A 20,641-nucleotide genomic window follows, 5' to 3' on the forward strand; every position below is an offset into this window, starting at 1 on the left:
ATACTGCTCAGAATCCTAAGAAGTATGTGGATTTTTTTTTTCTCTGACCAGTGTTTATGCTAGTAAAAGTGCAGTTTTCTAAAGGAATTCATTTATATTGAAGGGTTATTTCTGGTGGCCAGCTTTATTGAAAATTAAGACCTTTTTTAAATGGAAAAGGTCTTCAGACCATGCCTCAGGTCTCACCGTTACGTCATTTTGTGTATGCGGTCGGTGGAAGGACGTGCCCAGTCCTAAGTGTTCCTTTGTTTCTCGGATAGGATTTTAACCTGATAGTCCAGAACCTGGAAGCTGAAAATTATAATATTGAATCTGCAATAATTGCCATGCTTCAGATGAACCAGGGGAAAAGAAATAGTAAGTCCATGATTGATATTTATAAGCTTTCAAGCTCATTACATTGGTGATTTTCCAAACATTTAATTTTAATCAAGTCACAGGTGGTAATTATACTGTCATTTGTTCATTCACCGGCAGTTGTTTATTGAGCACTTTCTACACGTGGGCACGATTTACTAGGTCCTAGCCCTGCATCAGGGAGAAGGTAATCTGGGGTCGAGGCGGGGATGGGGGTGAGAAGTAAATAAACTGGTATAATAAACAGATCGGAGTGGTGTGGGTGCAGGGTCCCAGGGGAATGCGTGAAAAGGCCACTTAACCCCGTCGTGGCGGGATGCACAGTGTCAGGAAGACTTTGTTCTTTTCGAAAGAAGAATCCCTTATGAAACCAAAATGATAACTGAAATAGAATGGAAAGAAAAATTAGTTACTTTTCTGATGGAAATATTTAGATTACTACCATCTATCAACTGGTGATAAATCAGAATTTTTTTTTTTTTTACTTGAACTGGGTTTAATTCTGTGACTCAGAAGAAGGAAGAAAGGATGTGGAGTCTCACTGTTTCTTCACGTTAATTGCTTAAAATGATTTCAATGCATATTGCCAGATACGTGCCAGATACTGTTCCTAGCAGTACAGCCGTCTGTGTGATTGGATATTTTATCATCCTCTTTGTATATTTGCTGTGCTTTCTTAGAAAGCCGTAAGTAACTCGGTCTTTGCGACGTTACGACAGTCGTGTGTGGTGCCTGTGCATGTAGTGTGGTGTGTGCTTGACGTGTGGCTGAGACCAAGGAATTAAAGTTTGAACTTTATATAACTTTAATTAATTGTAATTGAATTTTATTTTTTTAAGTGTTTTAAAATTTTTATTTTATTTATTTTGATACAGAGAGAGTGACAGAGAGAGTGAGCAGGGGAGGGGCAGGGGCGGAGAGAGAGAATCCCAAGCAGGCTCCATGCACTAGCACAGAGTCCTTATGTGGGGCTCGAACCCACAAACTGTGAGATCATGACCTGAGCAGAAACCAAGAGTCCGATGCTTAACCAACTGAGGCACCCAGGCACCCCTAATTAATTTTAATTTAAATGGCTACAAGTGGCTGGTGGCCGCTGTATGGGACAGCACAGGTTTAGAGCCTGTTTCCTTTCTGGTTTTTGGGTGCAAATGAAAGCTTTCCCCCTAAAAACACATGTTAAAAAGTGGCTTAATCTAGTAAAACACTGTGCAGGTGGGAAGCCAATGATAAGGCTGGCTAGCAGGTTATTTTTAAATTTATCTTCCACATATTACCAATTATTTCCCCCCTGTATTCCCCATTGTATTGATATTAGAATTTTGCTTCAAGGAAACTTGCTCTCCACACGCAGGTAATTTTGGAGTCATTTAACAGTGTACGTTGTTACGCGTTGTGTAACGATCTCAGGTTCGTGATTTTAATAAAAGGTCTTTCTTTGGAAGATGCAGAGGAGAACCTAGAGTCCGGCGGCCGCGTGCCCAAGCCATGCGACCCTTTATGGGAGGAGGGTGGCAGTGGCACGAGAATCTTTGGAAATCAGGGCTTGACTGAAGGCAGGACTGAAAACAGTAAGGAGCGGGCCAGCCCGAGTGAAGACAACAAAGCAAATAAAAACCAACTCCCTAAGGTATGAAAAACGGGGCTGCATGGGCAGAGGGTGGGCTGCTGTCGTGCAGGGGCAGGGGCAGGAGCCCAGAGCTCATTTTAGTGTTTTCTTTTGATTTTTAAAAAGTAGTCATTGTAGAAAACAGGGGTGGGAGCATAAGGGTATATCAAGAAGCAGAATGAGGACCTTGCTTGTCCGGTTTGGTATGTGTGGGCATTAGAGGTATACCCTGAAATCCTACTCTGTGTGTGCGCCTACAGCCTGCCTTCCCTGCACGGTGTCACTGTGTGCCTGCGTGCTTCCGTGGTAACCCACGTTGTAAGATTCCCTTAAATGCTGTCATCTTTAGTGGAAAACTCGGTGTATAAATCTTTGTATTTTGCATTACTATTTGTGTGTGTGTGTGTGTGTGTGTGTGTGTGTGTGTAGAGTGCCAGAAGAGGAATGGACAGGTTAAAGGGTATGGATATTTGAATCTTTTTAAGGCTTTTTGATGAATTGTCAAATGCTTCCCAAAAGGGTGGTACATCCCCCTCCTGCAAGTGGTATATGGCACCATTCTTTTTACTGAATTTGGAATTTATTTTAAAGACTCCCACCAAGCAGTTCCGAGCTCAAAACGCAACATAATGTAAAAAGCCACAGGCAGAGGTAAAGATGCACTAAGCTTCTGAGGATTCTGTGAGGATTCCCTGGGGCGTTAAATTATGTAGAGAAAGGTGTCCGATGGCATGTCTGAGCGTCAGCTCGTGCAGGGACCAGGGTTACTCTTTCTTAGGTCACTGTGAATTGGATGAGGAGGAGAATGGAATTGATTTCATTTGCCAGCTCAGCGAGGGGACAGAAACTTCAATGGAAATTTGAGCAGTGATGGGAAATACGTCAGTTCTGGTCTGATCGGTGGGTTTTCTGTGTTCTTGCTGAGAGGCGGTGTGTGCCCCCTCTCTCCGTCAGTCAGCCCCGTGTCTGCCTTCGGCAGGAGGTCGCCGTGCGGGCAGCTCACCTGCCTTCTCTTTCAGGTCACCAACAAACAGAGGAGGGAGCAGCAGCGCCTGGAGAAGAAGAAACGACAGGAGGAGAGGCACCGTCACAAAGCCCTAGAGAGCAGGAGCGGCCACAGGGACAGCAACCGGAGTGAAGCGGATGCCAACACGCAGGTCACCTTGGTGAAGACCTTTGCCGCTCTCAACATCTGACTCCCCGCCCCTCGGGGAGATGTGAGAAGCGAGCGGAAGGTGGAGTGCCGCGTACCAGGCTTTCCGAGCGAGGCCCACCTCTCACAAAATGAAACACAACCCACAGAGCTCTCACACGAGCTCACGCACTGACTTAGTTTCCTTCAAGCTGCCTCTTTTTTGCGCAGACTTTTGTTAGTGATGTGTTTTATTTTATGGAAGTTCAGCGAAGCCATTCGTGTTCTGTAATTAAAAAACCGAGTTCTAGGGTTGGATAGTTAGTCCAGGAAAAACCTTTTAAGTGTGGTTTCATTTGCCCCCAAAATCAGAGTTCAGTGACCCTGGGATTTTTCCTTAACACTGGGGTGAGGTTTGCTGTAATTGTTCATGAAGTAGTTTAGATTAATTGCTAGAAATTCAGAATGACAAGTTTCCTTCGTGTCTCTTTCATTTTCAAGCAGATATTCACATACGGGGTAGTTTATAAACGGTCTCCAACTCAGGAACACGTTTAGATTTAATTTTCTACTAATCCAAGTTAAACAGAAATTAATTCAGGAAGTATTTTCCCAGAGTAATAGGACATGAGAGGGGCTGCAGCCTGTAGTCAGGGTGGAGATTAAACAGCTGCTCCTTCCTGATTCTGATGTTCTTTCAGATGGGATGCGGGTGCTGTGAGTTTGTTTGCACTCAAGCCATATGATAAATATGCCCGACTGTTAATTAGGCCCGGACCTTGCTGGAAAAGCGATGACGTTGTTGAGTTTTTGGTACGTGTTGCGTGACAATCAGAAGGTGGCAAGTCACTGCTTATGATGTAATTCTGAGATTCTGATGGTCGGGATGGCAGAGGCCGTTGTTGTAAAGGGAAAGAAATCAAGAGATTCCTGAGTCTTAAGGAAGGGTCTAAAGAGTTCCTTGGTTTTGTAGGGGCAGAAGGTCTGGAAGAATAACTGAGGTTTTTCAGGTTCACATTTTAAGTGATGTATTTTCTTCCTTGCTATGCTAGACTTGGATGCCTTCAGAGAAGTCATTTGACCTGTTGTTCAGTTTTCCCAATACTGTGAAAATGGACTCCCACGAGATGCTGTATCTTCCTTTCCATTCAAGCCCTGTTTGGGATTTTGGGGTTGGGAAAGCTCTCCAGCGCTCAAGTAATTGTCAGTGACCTAGGTTCGCCCAACAGGGCAGAGGCCATTGAATGACTCCACACACAGTTCTGATGTGGAGAGAGGTCATTCCTAAAACTGGTAGTTGGATGTGAACTCTCAAACCGTAACGTATGAAGTGGCCGGTCGTGGATAGTCCTTGCCTTTTAGCGACCCGGCATTTGGACGAATAAAATCTGCTGAATCAAAAGGTAAATGAGTTACTTTTCCACTCAGATTTCAAAATTATGTAAGTTCCAGGGAGAAGGGAAAACCATAAAAATGTTTTGGCCGTACAGATGTATCATCGTCTGGGCTGGCCCTGGATTCATTGAATCGTCTTTATCAGCAGGTGATTTGCTTCCTTCGGTTGTAAGGATGTGTTTTAATTTTTTGTTTGTTTGGTGACTTTCTGTAGTTGGAACATCCATCAGTAGTTTCCTGGAATCGCTCTCAGGACATTCCCCTTTGGGCTACTTCCTGGTACGGTGCATTGTAGTATTTAGCAGATTTAGAAACGGGTGCAGCATTTTTTCTTTGCATGTTGCAGAGTTCTGAGTGTGAAGTCCAAACAAGTGAAGGGTCTCTGTCGCCTTACCATTGCCAAGAGTGTGAGATCCAGTGCTGAAGGATCTATTGTTCTCTTGGTTTTTGAATCTGGACCCCGTCCCGACTGTGGCTGATCTTTTCTGAGTGAATGCTCTTTCTTGTCTGTCTTGTACGGCAAGAGTGCAGGAGACCAGATCCTCTCTGCAAGAATTGAAATCATGTACCAGAAACTCAGCAGAATTAGGAGTCCGAAATAGCTTAAGGGTTACCCCTTGTCAGAAGCAGTAGAATTGCTTTATATACCTGGTTAATGAAGATGGCCTTGGGCCCTACTGGGTTTTAGAAGTTTTACTAGAAGCTGCGAAAAAGTTACTAAGGAATATTGGGCACCCTTGTATACAAGTTACCAACTTCTGATAATAGGCTTTGGCATTTCTGGGGTAAAATAACAGTGGTTTTAAAAACCAATCATATGGCTTTGGTAATTTTCTTTTATTACCATTTCATAGTTTTCCAGTTAAAATTGGTCTGTGTTTAATCAGTTAATTATTAGGAACGGGGTACGTGCATCCAGCTTTAGTGAACTCTTGTAGCTAGGGGTTTGAACTTAAGACTTTCTGCCTCGGTCTCACTGAAGTGTGAGGTATGGAATCCATACACTTAGTTGCTTTGTAGGCATCTGAAAACTACGTTTTCGGCAGCCTGAATGGAGGTGCAGACGTGGGTTTAGTTCTGGGAAGATACCGTCGGTGGCCGTGCCCTAGTATGTTACTCACGTGCACCCCATGTTAGGAGGCGCGTCTTTCCGAGTCTCTGTGTTACATCTTGGCTCTTAGAGGTTTACATTACAGCGGGTTGTCTCGGTAGCTTTTAGGGAGGTCGGGAGAAAGGGGACGGGGCAGTGGTCTGTAGCTGCTTACTAGTCTTATAAGCTGTATATAAAGGTTTTATGGATTTTAAAACGATTTTTTTTAAAGGTCAAAATAAGAAATAAAATCTTAGTGGCAACAGCTTTGTACTGGAGAGGTAGGTGTATTAAAACAACAAAGAACCATGTGTTCTAGATAACGTAGTTGCCATCAGGAGATATTAGAGAGATAGAGCTCCTGTGTATATTTAACCTTTCAGTAGAGTGAACATACGCTTTCAGGAGCAGAGCCTGGTCGAGGGATTGTGGCAGAAAGAAGGATCGTGGATGTCAGCTGAGGCTGTTTCCTGTAGTTTCTTTTATAAGCTCTGAAAACCCTCCCAAACCCATTTTGATCCCGAGGGCTTATGGAATGGGGTCTCCGTGTGGGGCAGCTCAGGTGGGCGCCACGGGAACCTTCGAGTAGGTCAACGGTAGCGCTCTGCCTTGGCCCACCCCCCGGGGTTCACAATGTGAAATGGCACGGTCCTGGGGCGGGGAGGGCCGTGCTGAGAGGGGGAGCGCCGCTCACACGTTTAGGTAGGTAGGTATCAGATGGACTTCGGCATTGAACTGTGCTCGTAGTGAGTCCCTGTCGTCCATGTGCAATTTCTCTCCTTCTGAGAAACTCTAGACTCTGCCTGGGTTTTACTGGGTCAACATAGAATGCTGTCAGTTTACCTCCGTGAAATGTTCGGCTCGAATATGCAGTCGGTGACAGGAAACTTGGATTTTTGACAGAGTTGACTAACAGTCTTCCTGAACAAAAGGGCCTTTGTGGGAGGGATGAAGGTGGTTCCTTGGTGTCCGTGTGTCCCCTCTGTGGCCCACTCTGACTCTCATTTTGGGCAGACACGTAGCTCTTCACCTTCACCTTTTTACCTCAAGGCTCTGTCTGTAGCAAACATTTAGATTCAGAGCCTGACGCGCTTTTCTGTTTTGCCGTCTTCGTTATTCACCAAGTCGCCCATCTCAGCTTTCAGAACAGGTGTTGCTAAAACTCCGGGGCCTTCCGACAGTTGTTCTGAGGTGATTTAATGATGGCACTTTTTACGCGGTGTGTTTTCCTGACTCCAGAGCAAATTGTATTTTTCCACCGACACTGAAGCGAGGATCTTCTAGGTTGTGTATTTATGGCACATCTTCTGCCGTCACATACCAGAGGGGGACACGGACCACCCGCGTGAAGGGGAGATGGTGATCCCTGGTCGCAAAGCGTTGCACCGCGTGGGGCGCTCCCTGCGGGCCGCCGGGCCCTGCTCCGGCCCAAGCTAGCACTCCCTGTAACCTCAGGCTCTTAGCCCCCTATTCTGAGCTCGCTTTCTGGTCTCTCTAGCCTGGTTAGGGGTACTTCGTAGCTTGGAAAAATCTTTAGCATGCTTGCAGACTTCCTTCGCGAGGGGCTGCTGTCCGTGAAGAACGTCCCCGTAAAAGCATGAACTTCCCGTGCGGTGGCTCTGTTTTCAGCAGGGCCTCCCTGGGATGCAGAAGTACCGCTCCCTGTGGTTGTCGGAGGAGGTGACGGTCCCTGGGCAGAACCGCTGTGATCTGCTCGCGCGCGTGTTGGCAGCCGGTGGGTCACCGTGACCGGCCGTCCGTGACCATCACCGAAGCTCAGTCAGGAACCTCAGCATGTGGTTGGATCCGCTGGCGGGTCCCGCGGCCAAACCCTGAGGAATGCCCGTGTGGGGCTGCTCGCGTCTTCCCACTCTCGTTCGTTTCCCCTGGCGGGAGGCGCCCTCGGCCTCCCCGGCCACCCTTCCAGCAGCCTCCAGCAGCACCGAGCTCAGCGAGAAGAAGGAGGTTGCCTCGAGGCAGACTTCAGACCTGCGCGCGAACCCCCTGGTGAGGGAGGGCGGGTGTGTCTGGAGAGCACGGGGCCTTGGCAGGCTCAGGAACCTTCTCTTTTTTCTAGTTGCACTGTACTTGTTAGCTTCAGTCTGGAGATACTTAAGACCTCCATGGGGTCATGATCCATAGACTTAGCAAGTCTTGCCTTATCTATGGAGCTCGACGGGGAGATGTGTGACCACTGTCCGGTGTCCGTAGTTCCATTTCCTCGCGGTCGTCTCTTTCCACAGATTGTCTTCATCTGAACCATTGTATTTTATTTTTTTACCAAAGTACTGTACTTGGCTATTTGCAGTGTTTTCAAAACCAAATGTTTCCTTTTTTTTTTGTGTTTTTAATCTTCAATACTTGGTGCAATAGAAGCTGCAAAGATGTGCCACTTTATCTACGACGTGGGGTTTTGTACGCCAATAAATTCTAGTTTAAAGACAAAGCTTCGTGTTGTTTTTGCCGGTCTGACCGCCGTTCGCGTGCGTGAGCCTGAGGGAGCGGGGCAGGAAGCGGCCTTTCGGAGACCTTTGCCTGGAAGACGGGAGGGGACGGTCGTTTGGGGATCTCACCGAGCTCGAGAGAGCTGACTAGCTCTGGTGCACGTGAGCACCGGCACACGCGGGCAGAGCCGCCCGTCAGTGCTGGACCCTGAAGCCTTCTGCCGAATCCTAAGAACATCTCTGGTAATTTGGACTTGCCTAAATATGGAGCAGCTGTCTGTTGGCTTCCACCTTGGCTTTCTCCAGAACTCTGAGGGTTGGTTTGGCCCCATTTAAGGAGGAGGCACAGCCCTCCCCGCCGAGACACGCACGGACAGCTGTGACCGGAGCACAGACACCTGCCAGAGGTCCTCCGAAGGGGGACGGAGAAGGGAGAAGGGCAGCCGCAGGAAACCAGTGGGTGGGGACTCCGCGTGTGCAGCCCACACGAGGGCTCCGGCCAGTCTCGAGGTGAAAGTCGGTACGGTCGCACCCCGCCTTCCGGTGTCCTTGGGCTTGTGGCGTTGAGGCTCTCGCTCTCTCTTGTTCTGATTTTGTACTCATCAAGCAGCCTTTGGATCGGCTGCACCAATACCTTGATATACCACTAGGTATCTATCCAGTACTACCCTGGAGGGCAGAAAACGTTCTGGCTACTGGCAAGGACATTTCCCCTTGGTCACTGTCCCTGTGTGATTTCCACCTCAGTCCACGACTGAGAGCTCCGGATGCACCAACACTATCCAGGTCCCGGGCCCGTGAGGCCTGGGCTCTGGACCTTGTTAGCCCAGTTTGAGAATTTTGCCGAAAGACCCTACCAGAACCAGAGTGGTGTCCCAATTTAGGATCTCCCTCAGCTGGAGAACTTCCATGGCCTCAATTCCATCCCTGCAGTGATTCATGGGGGCCAGGGAGCCACCTGCTAGGTCGGGTGGTGGTCAGGGGCTTCCTGGCAGGGCTTGTCTGTCAGATGGCTGAGCCCATAAGGACAGAGAAGAGTTCGGAGTTCTCAGTCCAGGTGGGGAATAACTGAAGTTCGTTATTTGTATTTTCCTCTAGGCCACAGCACTGCTTACTCGGGGTGAGTGACAGTTTATGATGCCAGAGACTGAAATTCCATAAGGGGGAAAGTGGCTGTTCCCGTGTCCCTTTCTGCTAACTTCATGGTTGCCTAGGAGAAAGCTGGGTTGAAAACCCAAGTTTAAAGTTTGTTGTTTGCCAGACACACTACAAGCCCTTACCCCCAGCGTGTGGAAAGTGTATGCGTGCCTTAAGATACAATAAAACTTTGTCATAGGATGTTCTGCACCCCTGTGGCTTTTATCTGGGCTGCTGGACAGAGTGGGCACTCAGATCATAGCGATGCAGCGGTTTAGAACTTGTTTGCTTGTAAAGGATCAGGTTTAGAACTTGTTTGGTTGTAAAGGATCAGGATTTAGAACTTGTTTGGTTGTAAAGGGTCAGGATTTAGAACTTGCTTGGTTGTAAAGGATCGGGATTTAGAACTTGTTTGGTTGTAAAGGATCGGGATTTAGAACTTGCTTGGTTGTAAAGGATCGGGATTTAGAACTTGTTTGGTTGTAAAGGATCGGGATTTAGAACTTGTTTGGTTGTAAAGGATCAGGATTTAGAACTTGTTTGGTTGTAAAGGGTTGAAATTAATCCTGCTACTTCATAGGTTCTGGTTTGGCAGAGGGAAACTTCCCCACCTTGGAGAAACTTGTCTGAACCTCCCTATGGTAGAGGGACTTAGATACCTCAAGATACCCTGTTTTGATTTAATTTATTCACCCATCCAGGCATCCAAGAATCCATCCAACTTGTACTGAACTTGTATGGCCTATGGGTTCTTATTTCTGGGCGTAGCATGAGACATGGACCCTGTCCTCACACAGTTTCCAGTCCTGGAGTGAAAGAAGACACGATCTCTCTCTCTGTCTCTCTCTGTCTCTGTCTCTGTCTCTCTCTCTCTCTCTCCCTCTCTCACACACACACACACACACACACACACACACACACACACACACACGACGTAAAAGGAGGTACTGCTAACAGGTAGTGATGGCGTGGACTCAGAGGGAAATCAAGGAAGGCTTGGTTGAGGAAGTGACTTTTGCATTGGGCTGAAAGGGAAGATAGGAAAACCCCAGAGTGGGGGACAGAGTTTATTAGGATAACACAGTTAGTTTGGGGAAAGACTGGGAATTTCTTCAAACGTCTGTCTGACGGCTTTTGCTACCAGTTCTACGATGAGGCGTACTTTTGCCCAGCGTGACCATCTTATGCCGTCAGGAGTTGACCTCTGTGCTGTGTTTTGACTTTGGAACTCACCACGGTAGCAGCCCTTGAGGCAAAGTGCTGCGCACAGTCTCTCCAGCCAGTTTTGCCTCATTTCCTCTATGGGACATCAGCTCAGGGCAGTGAAGGTTAATGACTTTCAAACATGTGTCCACTTAAGATAAATGAGCACTCAGAGCAGCGAGCCCGGGGGTGATTCAAATAAATGAGCATAGTATTTATCATATGTATGATGCCACTTCCCTGAAACAATTCCAGTTATCATGTGTCTGTGGCTTGAAAGGAACAGATGTTTATTTAGCACGTACTGTGTGATGGATGCAGGAGGGGAGGCAAATATACAGTGACCTGGCGTAGATGGGGCTTTCCAATGATGCTTCAGGCACCCTGAATAGGTTGTCTCATTTATTTTTACTTTATTTTATTTTATTTAAAAAAAATTTTTTTAATGTTTATTTTTGAGAGACAGAGACATGGCACGAGTGGGGGAGGGGCAGAGAGAGAGAGGGAGATACAGAATCTGAAGCAGGTTCCAGGCTCCGAGCTGTCTGCACAGAGCCCGACGCGGGGCTCGAACTCACGAGCTGTGAGATATGACCTGAGCCGAAGTTGGACGCTCAGCCGACTGAGCCACCCAGGCGCCCCGAGGTTGTCTCATTGAAACCTTCAAACCACCCTGTGAAACTGGTGGTTCTGTCCGCATTTTACACACAAGGGAATAAGTAACTGGCCCAAGATCACAGAGTGGTAGCAGAGATAGGATTTTAATCTTTGGCCATCTGCCTCCACCACATAGGAACCCCAAACAGGGACCCAAATAGCTGGGGTAAGCGGCACCAGAAAAGGTATAAAAACATTGCCTGGCAGTTCAGAGGAGGGTGAAACCTCCAGCTGGAAAAGCGTCATGGAAAAGGTGGCCTTTGAGATGCAACTAAAGCGTGTGGATTTTCACATGCGAACAGGGAAGCTTCCAGGTTGAAGGGAGCTATTGTGCAGAGGGGTGAAGGCTGGAAGGCAGCGGGCGGGGGCAGGTTCTGCGAACGATGGAGAGGATTAGGAAATAAGATATGTCTGGATCGATGAGGCTGGAAAAGCAGATGATACCGAGCTTGAACGCCAGGGTTTGGGTGGACGATAGGAGCTATTTGATGGCTCAGGGACAGAGGAGGGACGTGATGGAAATCAAACTGGGGGAAGATGAGGCTGGCATCAGTGGACAGGATGGGGACCGGCTGGACGATGGAGGTCCTGAGAGTCCAGTCTTAGCTCTGTGAAAGCTGTCACTAGTGTAGAATAACTTGTGTCTGCCTGCCGGTTGGCCCCACGTCATTTGTCAAGGGACCAGCAGCGTACCCAGGCTTACCGAAGGAAGGAATGGACGTTAAGGCAGCGTTCGGTTCTCCAGCCGTGACACTGCGAAGAGCCCCAAAGAGGCAGGTGAATGTCCGTGAAATCATAATCGGACTCTTAGGTTAACTCGGGAATTCCAATGTGATTTGATTTCTAATCACTTACTCAGCCAGTTACTTAAACATTTCGTGAAGAGCTCTTGTTAGGGGTTAAGTGGGAACAAAGCAAGTCAGTCCAAAGCATGTCATCAGCATTGGAGAGGTAATCCAAGAAACATTCAGGTAACACAGTCCCTCCTCTAGCCTTGATAGAGCCCTATGCCTCATTCGTTCGTTCATTCAATGAATTAATAATCATAAAGCACTTAGAACGGTGCCTTGTAAATGCCAAGTACTAAATAAAGGGTTAGCTGTTATTGTTATGGCCATCATTCATTCATTCGTTCATTCATTCATAGAACATGAATGCTTATTATGTGCTAGGCGTTATTTCGCGTACTTTCACAAATGCCAACTTACCGAACCCTTGCCACAACCCGCCTGCCAGGGAAGTGTCATTGTTCGTTTGGCCACATGTCAGCGCTCTTTTAGATTTCAATGTGCACACAAATCACCTGGGGGTCTTGTTAACCTATCGATTCCGCCTTAGGAGGTCTGCGGTCAGGTCCAAGATTCTGTATTTCGAACAAGGTCCCTGCTCCCTGAATTTCGAACAAGGTGCTGCTGCTGTCCCGGGCCTCCCTGAGCAGCAGGTCTGGAACAGACGCACTGTTGCTAACTGGCTGAGCAGAGAGGTGTTGACCAAGAACCTGTGATCTCCAGTCCAGGGTTTTTCAGTCCTTTCCCTGAGTCTGCAGCTGGAAATGAAGTGTGTGTATGGAAACATACGTGGAATTTAGACCCATTGATTCGTTCACCAAACATTTACTGATCAGCGGGAACACAGGCTACACCAGGTCCAGTCCTTGAGTTCCACTTTCCGGATGGTCACACAGCTGTCCAGTCAGCAGGTACCTGTCTCGTTGCTGCCTCACATCCATCACGCCCAGAACATGACCTCCCTCCATCTCTCCAAGCCCGTTCCCTCTTCCTGTGTTGCTCATTTATGTGGCAACGTCGGTCACTGTAAGGGCTTTGTGGTTATTTCTCAGCATATTTATTATTGACAATGCCAAGGAACAGCTTTCACTAGCCCAGAAGCAGTAGCCCCCACTGATGAAGAGAAATCCAAGTTTAAGCTGAATTTAGGGTTCCTCCTCGCAGCCTAACCCAAATGGACACCAGAGGGCGCCTCAGGACCACTTCCCCCACAAATGCGCCCTGGCTCTTTCCCCAAATCCCATTCATTTCTGCTTTAAGACCTGGTCTTCCCCGGAGTCTTTACCAAGGATTGGCGTCATTCACGGCGGCAAAGTGCAAAGACCCCCACTTTGTTTCTACTAACACAGGACTTCTTCACCTTTCAAAGTTTATGATGATCATCCCTTTGATTTCTTCCTGCTCTTTCCTGCCCTCAAAGTCTTGAAAGTTGCATATAAGCCATGAAAAGGATAGGAGTGAACACCTATTACATATCTGCTGTGAGCTGCCCCCCGCCGTGTAATACCTTTTCACATGCTTGCCCGTTGAATGGATACATCCCAATCCTGGCAGATTTTATCAGCATATTGTAGCTAGTGGAGATATTCTGTCCAATATTTAGGAGAATTTGGTGAAGTACATTGCTTCCAGAGTAGGCTGCATCCAACGTGGGGGGAATCCTTTGGGGCATTACATTCCTCGTGGGTCCAGAGTCAGCCCCATGGTGGCTGGAGGCTGAAGTCTTTCCTCTTCCCCTCCCTGTATCAGGAGGCTGACCCGGCCTGGGCACCCTCCCAGCGGACCTTCCCTGGCCACTCTAGGCTGTCCAAGGTAACAACCAGAGGGTCGGGTTGACATGGCCACAGCAGAGTGTCACTGGCTGCTACCACCTTGTAAAGACACAGAGACACGCAGGCTGGGCGTGAGGCCGCCCCCTCAGGTGGGACTTCCCCTCTCTGACCCCTGGCTGCCTCTCTGTCAAAGGAAGGGTCTGGATAAAATGATTCCAGAGCTCCTTTTCACACTTAGCTGTTCTGCTAATGGGAGGGATTTGAAGCCTGATGACACGGCGGGACAATATTTTTAGGTTGGTATTTTTCATGCTTCTCGCATTGTGCCATATGGCCAAATATATTCCTTCTGGAGATTGCCGTTATTGTGTTGGATAAGATTGTAGGATGTTAGAAAAAGAGAATCACAAAAACTCACTATAAGGGGAAATTAAAAGGACAGAATATTAGAATTGCACACAGGGGCCACCCATGTCCGACCTGTTCCTGTTCCTGCTGTGTCCCAGCGCTTAGCACGATACTCAAAAGAAAGGCTCAAAAAAAAAAAAAAAAAAAAAAAGGAATGAATGAAAGAAACTGTAAACTAATTAAATTCTATAATGATAGAATCTGAGAATCAGGGAATATTAGGATTACGGGACATTATTCACTTATTCAGAAGCGGAAACCGAGATCTCAGGGCTGGGTTATAGAATCTTCGGGGGGCTAAAGGGTCCCTTGGCTCCTGGGCACGGTGGCTGTTCCCAGCAGGGGGGAAGATGTGGCCCAGGAGGCCAGCCACGGTCCAGACCACAGTCTGGGAGCTCTCAGGGAGGGATGGGTTTGCAGGTAAGGAATTTTCCGGAGGGAGGGCTGGTGGTGTCATTGCTGCCCAGGCCCCGGGGCTACAGCAGCTGGAGGCGGGACGCAGGCAGGAGGTGGGGCCAGGCCCTAGCAGGGCGGCGTGGGGCCGCTGCACAGCTTGTTGGGGTAGCGGACGTAGCTGCGGTTGTAGGTGTCCAGGTTGTGGCGGAAGCAGAGGGCAGCCCTCCGGTCACACTCGCAGGTCTGACGCTGGCAGGTGGTTCTGCCGGCTGGCGGGACAAGGTGAGTCAGGGACCATGTGGCTCAGGACTCCCGCTCTCTGGGGTCCACGTTCTCTGTCCCACTCTGCCGGAAGCCCATTGCCACCCGGGGCCGTTTCAGGCGTGGGTGAGAGTCAGGGCAGGGCGCGCGGGGGTGGGGGCGTGGGGGCCCAGGACGCTGGGCAGGTGGGATGTCTGTGATGTCCGTTCTTCCTCTCCCAGGCCCACACATCACCCTTGGCCCTCCGGCTGGTGGGGAGACCATCAGGTTCACTACCACATCCGCTCCAGCCTGGGGGATTTCTAGGCAGCCCCTTCGCTGCGTGAGGCATGGCTGGTGGCCGAGTGAGGCCATCAAGCTGATAGGGGAGCCATGAAATGACAGCGACTCAGTCCCGAGTGCTCTGTGTGCCCCAGAGCAGCCTGGGCCCAGAATGGAGCCTGTTGGGACTGAAGCTCGGGGCCTGCTTGGGCCCTGGGCCCGTCTCTGTCTGAGTGGACACAGCCCGCTTTTCTGGCATTTATCTTAGGGTGTGTCCCCACACCCAGCCTGGGATCGGAGCTGGCACTGGGGAGCCCCAGAGCCTCCTGTTCTCTCCACTGCCTCTGTCTGCCCTCAGTGGCTCTGGCTCCTCTCAGAAACGTCCAGCGTTCCTCGTTTTCCCCGCAAAGGTCAGCCTCCGCTTCCCACCATGGTCCTGCCCACACCTGCCGTTCCAGCAAAACTCAGCATGGGAGGGGGCTTAATAGTCTCTCATCAGTCCTTTTGGGTGGTTCTTGCTAGGAGCTGGACTAAGCTGGGGAAGTGAGTGTGATTAGCACCATTTTATAGATGAAGAAACAGAGGCTTTGAGAGGTCGCACCATTTGCCTGAAGTCACACGGTGGGTAGAAGGTGACGCCCTGAGCCTCCGTCCCTATTCTCCTGACATCTGTCCTCAACCATCCTCTCAGTGCTATCCCCGACAGGTGGCTGTTTCCACCTCGCATGAACTGCCGGGGACGGGGAGCTCACTACCTGTCAGAGGTGTCTAGCTGAGTAGATAGATGGCTGTAGGAACAAGGAACCGAGCTAAATCTGCCTCCGGTTGTTCTGGTCCTGGAGCTGCCCCTGCCCCAGGATAGACCTTAGCGATCTGAGCTGGCTTCTTTGACCCTCCTGGGTCTTTCTGCTGTGCCCCTCCCTCAGCTCCCCCTCCTTCCAGGCTGTTCCTGGTTTTGCATCAGGGACAACGTTTGGGGCTCTGATGTGGGCTCCCTCCACTGGGCTGGGCTGCATGGAGCCCTTCACACGGTTGCTTGGGTCAGGTCACTTCCAGCGGATCGGTGCTGGGGACCAGAGGAAAACTGGCCCACGTGGGCCTTGGATGTGGCCAAGCTGAGCCAATGACAGCCCCACGGCTGGGGCGGAGCGGGGAGTCAGCCTTTGGAGAGGGGGTTTGCTGTCCCACACTCCAGATCTGTCTGGGACCGTGCCCTCGAGTCTCTGTCCTGGGGACCTTGCCTTGGACCTTGCTGCCCAGGCTTTGGAGCGGCCATGTGAGGGCAGCTTCCGTGACCTGGCTCAGCTCCGCCCCCTTTGTTCCTCTTCCCTGAGGCTGGAGTTGGGAGGCCCCTGGCTCGGTAGGAGCGCCTGGGGCCAGGGCAGGACGCCAGGGGTCAGGGGATCTTTCCTGCGGGTGCCAGGTGAGCATCCGGGTGGAGGGAGGGACAGTCCTGTCTGCAATCCCGTGAGAGTGGAAGACCCACCTCTCCCACGTCTCTAGCCCAGGGCCTGGCCCCGATGAGGAGTCAGCGACCACCATCAGGAAGGGCTTCCTGTCTGAAGCCGTCACCCCTACCCGGCGTCTGGGGCGCTCCGGGGCCCTTCACTTACCGCAGAAGATGTTGTGCCTGCTGGCAGAGAAGAGATACCTTTCCAGTTTGGGTTCACAGCCCAGCTTCTCCACACGCCCATAGCAGCAGTCATGGGCATGGCAGCACCTGTAAGGGTCACGGTCAACCTGGGGAGGGGGGCCCGTGAGTCAGGGTGGGCTGGATCAGGGGCTGCTGGGGGGCCCAGGGCTCAAAGGGGTCTCAAAGGAGAAGTCGGCCTCCACTTGCTAGGTGTCCCCTCCTGGGGAAGCCCCTCCAGGGGCCGTCTGCTCACCAGTCTGTTGGGTCCACGGGCCAGTGGGAGCCACCAACGCCACAGTAGCAGCCGTAATCATTATACTGCAGTGCCGGCTTCCCCGTCACCCTCTCAATCATTACCCCAAACTGGACCAGGTTCCCGCCAGCCAGGGCCACTGTGGGCAGGGAGGGCAGAGGGCAGATCTGTCAGGGCCCCCCCCGGGGCAGCCAGCCTCCCCCAAGCCCCCTCAGATCGGAGTGCAGACACCTCCCCGGCTGTCCAGTTAACCCTCCCTTGCCGAGCACCTTGCTCCCAACAATAACAGCGCTAATCAGTAACCGTGTTCTGGGCCATGCACCCCACCTTGATCCCCAGTGCTCACCCTGCCCCCCATGGCAACATGCCCAGGGCCCGTCCCGCTCTCCTCCCTCATCTCCAGAGCACCACCCACTCATCCTGCTTGTCCCCACCCCCGCTGTCCCCTCAAACGTCTCCCAGTAGGCCCTGAGTGTCTCCCCAGGGGTCAGCGCCATGCCCTCAGAGCACTCTGTCCCCACCAAGTCCCTTCAGATGCTACTGGATAGGCTTCATGACCACCTGTGCTTCCCCCAAATACCTCCAGATCCTGCTGATACAGCAGCGGTGGGGGGGGGGGGGGAGGGGCAGCCCACCCAGGCGGGTTGGAGCCCAGAACGGAAGCTAATGGGGCAGGGGGTAGAGTGCAGGTGGCAGGAGACTCGTGTGTACTATCTGGGGTTCCCACCAGCCCCTTTCCTGTGCCCTCCCGGGCCACCCAGCCTGCATCCCCCTCCAGCTCTCCCCCTAGCTTGTGCTGGCTCCGGCAGAGCTGGCCTGGCTATGACCCATCACACCCTCCGGGACCTCCGGGGAGCTCTGTTCCCAGCTGGGTGGGGGCGGGGGGGGGGGAAGGCCACATAGGTCACTTACCCAGGAGGCAAAGGAAGGTCAGAAGAGGGGGAGGCTTCATCCTTGGCGGGGGAGGGGAGGTGAGCAGGGGGCAGAGGAGCAGGGCTGCAGGAGAAGGAAGTGAGCGGGGTGCCTCTGATCTCAGGGCACCTCCCCAATTAGTTAAATACTGGGTCCTGTCCACTCCCCATCATTAACCCCTGAATACTCAGTGATGCAACCGTACTTCCAGGTCTTTGGCCAAGTCCCCAGGGGAGGGGCTGGCCTGGGGCCCGTGGGCTTTGCTTCCAGGCGGTTTTAGGGGAGCAATCTGTAGCTCTCTCTTTCCACCGCCTTTCCCTTCACCTACCCCTTTCCAAAACTCACGGTGCTAGCTCCCACCGCCTGGGCTGTGAGCCAGGGGTTGCGCCGAGGGCTTTTCATTCTTGGCACTTTCCCTCATCCCCATTTTACTGATGCAGCAACTGAGACCCAGAGAAACTGAGGAACTTGAGTCCGCATGGCCAAGTCTGTCTGTTTCCATGCCGCTAGCTACTCAGGCATGCCCTCTGCTCCCTGTCCTCCACCCCGGCCACCATGTTACCCAGAGGGACAGTGCCAAGAGCCATTGGAACCCTGGGAAGGCAAGACCCTGGGGACCTGGAGGGCCATTTGTCCAAGATCGGATAGGCCAGAGGCCGGGAGCTCAGCCAGCTGAGCTTTGGGATTTTTCTTCATTGTTTTTTCCCCGGGCAGGCTCCAGCTTGTTTGACGAGCAGTGAAAACGCTCCTAGAAGTGACTTCTGTCTCCCTAGATCCCCAGGCAGTGGGGCTGTAGAAGTAGGCTCTGTCTGCGTCAGCTGGAAAACCACATTCCAGCATGGACTGGAAACTTCTGTCCTTTTGATGTTATCTTAGGGGCTGAGTTGGGGAGATAGTAGCCCCTGGCACAGCTTGTCCCCCACCGTGAGCTGCTGTCCCCACAGTCAGGTCAGAAGGTGGAGGCCAGGCTTCAGGGCTTGGCCAGAGGTCAGGAGGATGGATGGAAGAGGGGGGCCCGTCCTGTTGTGGTTAGCAATTTCAAAGTCCCAGTGGTCGTGGGCTCACGAGTGGCCTCGTTTGCTGGCTGCTGCCCACCCCCCTGAGTCCACGCAGGCAGAACTGGCAGCAAGGTGGCCCTGTCCTGGCCGGTGACTTCTTCCTGCCTTGCCCTCCCCGTTCCTGGTCTGCAGCTGGGATAACTTGACCAGCCACATCCATTTGCACAGGACCTGGGAGCTGCTTGATCTGCGGCCTGGTCGTCCTGACTCTACCACTTATTCCACGGCCTTAGGCAGATCCTTTCCCTTGTGCGTCACCTCAGTTTTCCTATCTGTATTATGGGTATGGAAGGCATCCCACCCTTGCCTCTTTCCTGGGAGGATAGGAAGCACAGATGTGAGCAGGCAGCTAGCCTCCCCCCACACCCCGAGTATTTACTGTGCTCCTTAGGCGAGATCTCAAGCAGCCTTCAAATAGCCCTGTGATGCCTGTGCTCCGATCATCCCCATTTTACCGAGGAGCAAACTGAGGCACACATCTAATACACAGTGAGCCAGAATTTGGGTCCAGACAGTTCCAAGGGCTTACCTAGTGCCTCCGGGGGGGGGGGGGGGGGGGGCACAGTGTCTATAGCATGCACAATGCCTGCGGGGCGGGGGGGGGGGGAGGTGGGGTGGGGACACAATGTTTTAATTTCTTTAGAATCAGAATGACAGGAATCCAGCCTGGATTCTCTCTGTCTTCCTACCAATGTGGTCATAACATTTTCTTTTCTTTTCTTTTCTTTTCTTTTCTTTTCTTTTCTTTTCTTTTCTTTTCTTTTCTTTTCTTTCCTTTCCTTTCCTTTCCCTTTCCTTTCCTTTCCTTTTCTTTCTTTTCTCTTCTCTTCTCTTCTCTTCTCTTCTCTTCTCTTCTCTTCTCTTCTCTTCTCTTCTCTTCTTTTCTTCTATTTTAATGGAAGAAAGGACCCACGAAAGCATAAGTCATGATGTGACCTGAGCTCAACACCAGGCAGTAAGGCCTCCCCCCTCAGGAGCTGATCTGGTGCGGAGGCCGGAGGCCGGGTCTCACTCCTCAGCCAGGTGAGATGCCCCCACACACGTTCCCTGACACCCAGGGAGGTGGGGGGGTACCACCCTGGGAGGGGAAGAGACGGCTGGGTGGCGGGATCTCTGCCAGTGAATCCAGATTAAAAGTTTTTAACGCAAGTGTAAAGCCGGGTAAACACTGACGTAGTTGGGCTGCAGGCCTGCCTGCGCCCCTCCCATTTCCTGCTCCGGACTCCTCCTTGGAACTCATCCTCCTGGACAAGACGGGGTGGTGGGGGTGGGCGGCCAGGGAGGTGAATGCCCCTGGCCAGGATCACCCAGCAGCTGTGAATCATGGTCTCCAGAGAGGGGGCTCCCCTTTGCTCACCATTGCCTTTTGATTTTAACAAGGGCACCTCCTGACAGCCCCTGGCTCCTGGCCTGGGTCATGAGAACCCAAACGGTGAGTCACTGAGCAGCCACGTCTAAACAGCTGAAAATGAGCTTTGATTCCTGGGAGGTTTGGCCCCCAGCCCTTCCTGCAGCAGCATAAGGGTGTTCCCCGGGCAGGGCTGGGTTTCTGAGGCAATTCCTTTGGTGAGCCATTTTGACTCCCAGCCTGGTCCGGATGGGGCCCCTACCGGCCCCTGCCCCGTGTGTACCTGGGGCAGCAAACCAAGGACGGCGGGGCCAGAGCCAGGCAAGGAAATCCCGGCAGGCTTCCAGGCAGAGGTGTCCTCATCTGAGGTTTGGGGGGAGGGGGCTGCGGAGGACTCGGATATGGAGGAGAGTTTCAGGCATTTGGGAAATACGGGTGGTTTCCTAGTTTTCACACAGTGACACAATGTGGTTGAGAGTGCCGGGGTCCCGGCATCAGCGAGATTAGAACCTGAGTGTTTGCCCTGC

At 51.4% G+C, this 20,641-nt stretch overlaps 2 protein-coding genes across 3 annotated transcripts in view; one reads left to right on the plus strand and one right to left on the minus strand.

Moving 5' to 3' along the window:
- The window catches only part of OTUD3 (OTU deubiquitinase 3), a 29,655-nt gene extending 21,626 nt beyond the window's left edge, over nucleotides 1-8,029 (plus strand). Inside the window, exons 6-9 of one of the 2 annotated variants that reach the window (XM_042951413.1) lie at nucleotides 261-357; nucleotides 1,803-1,987; nucleotides 2,745-2,866; nucleotides 2,986-3,073. In XM_042951413.1, the coding sequence (XP_042807347.1) occupies nucleotides 261-357; nucleotides 1,803-1,987; nucleotides 2,745-2,837 (375 nt within the window). In that variant the 3' untranslated portion in view covers nucleotides 2,838-2,866; nucleotides 2,986-3,073. Of the gene's footprint in view, nucleotides 1-260; nucleotides 358-1,802; nucleotides 1,988-2,744; nucleotides 2,867-2,985 lie in introns of both variants that reach the window. The other variant, XM_042951412.1, reaches the window with a different exon arrangement.
- Nucleotides 8,030-14,459: 6,430 nt separating this feature from the next.
- LOC122228107 (group IIE secretory phospholipase A2) lies at nucleotides 14,460-18,047 on the minus strand. Its single transcript, XM_042952980.1, has 4 exons — nucleotides 17,709-18,047; nucleotides 16,797-16,935; nucleotides 16,524-16,630; nucleotides 14,460-14,657 (listed from the first exon to the last, which is right to left on the minus strand). Exons 1-4 carry the CDS (start codon nucleotides 17,746-17,748, stop codon nucleotides 14,515-14,517), a joined length of 429 nt encoding a protein of 142 aa, XP_042808914.1. The 5' UTR covers nucleotides 17,749-18,047; the 3' UTR covers nucleotides 14,460-14,514.
- Nucleotides 18,048-20,641: the final 2,594 nt, after the last annotated feature.

This window comes from Panthera leo, chromosome C1 (genome assembly GCF_018350215.1).
Source record: "Panthera leo isolate Ple1 chromosome C1, P.leo_Ple1_pat1.1, whole genome shotgun sequence".
NCBI classification, from domain to species: domain Eukaryota; kingdom Metazoa; phylum Chordata; class Mammalia; order Carnivora; family Felidae; genus Panthera; species Panthera leo.

What these genes read in the sequence shown, in the direction of transcription:
- LOC122228107 (XM_042952980.1), bottom strand. Translation starts at nt 17,748, where the DNA reads ATGAAGCCTCCCCCTCTTCTGACCTTCCTTTGCCTCCTGG. An exon ending in GACCTTCCTTTGCCTCCTGG is followed by an intron (nt 16,936 to 17,708) that starts GTAAGTGACCTA and finishes CCCTGCCCACAG; the next exon opens with TGGCCCTGGCTGGCGGGAAC. An exon ending in CCCGTGGACCCAACAGACTG is followed by an intron (nt 16,631 to 16,796) that starts GTGAGCAGACGG and finishes TGACCCTTACAG; the next exon opens with GTGCTGCCATGCCCATGACT.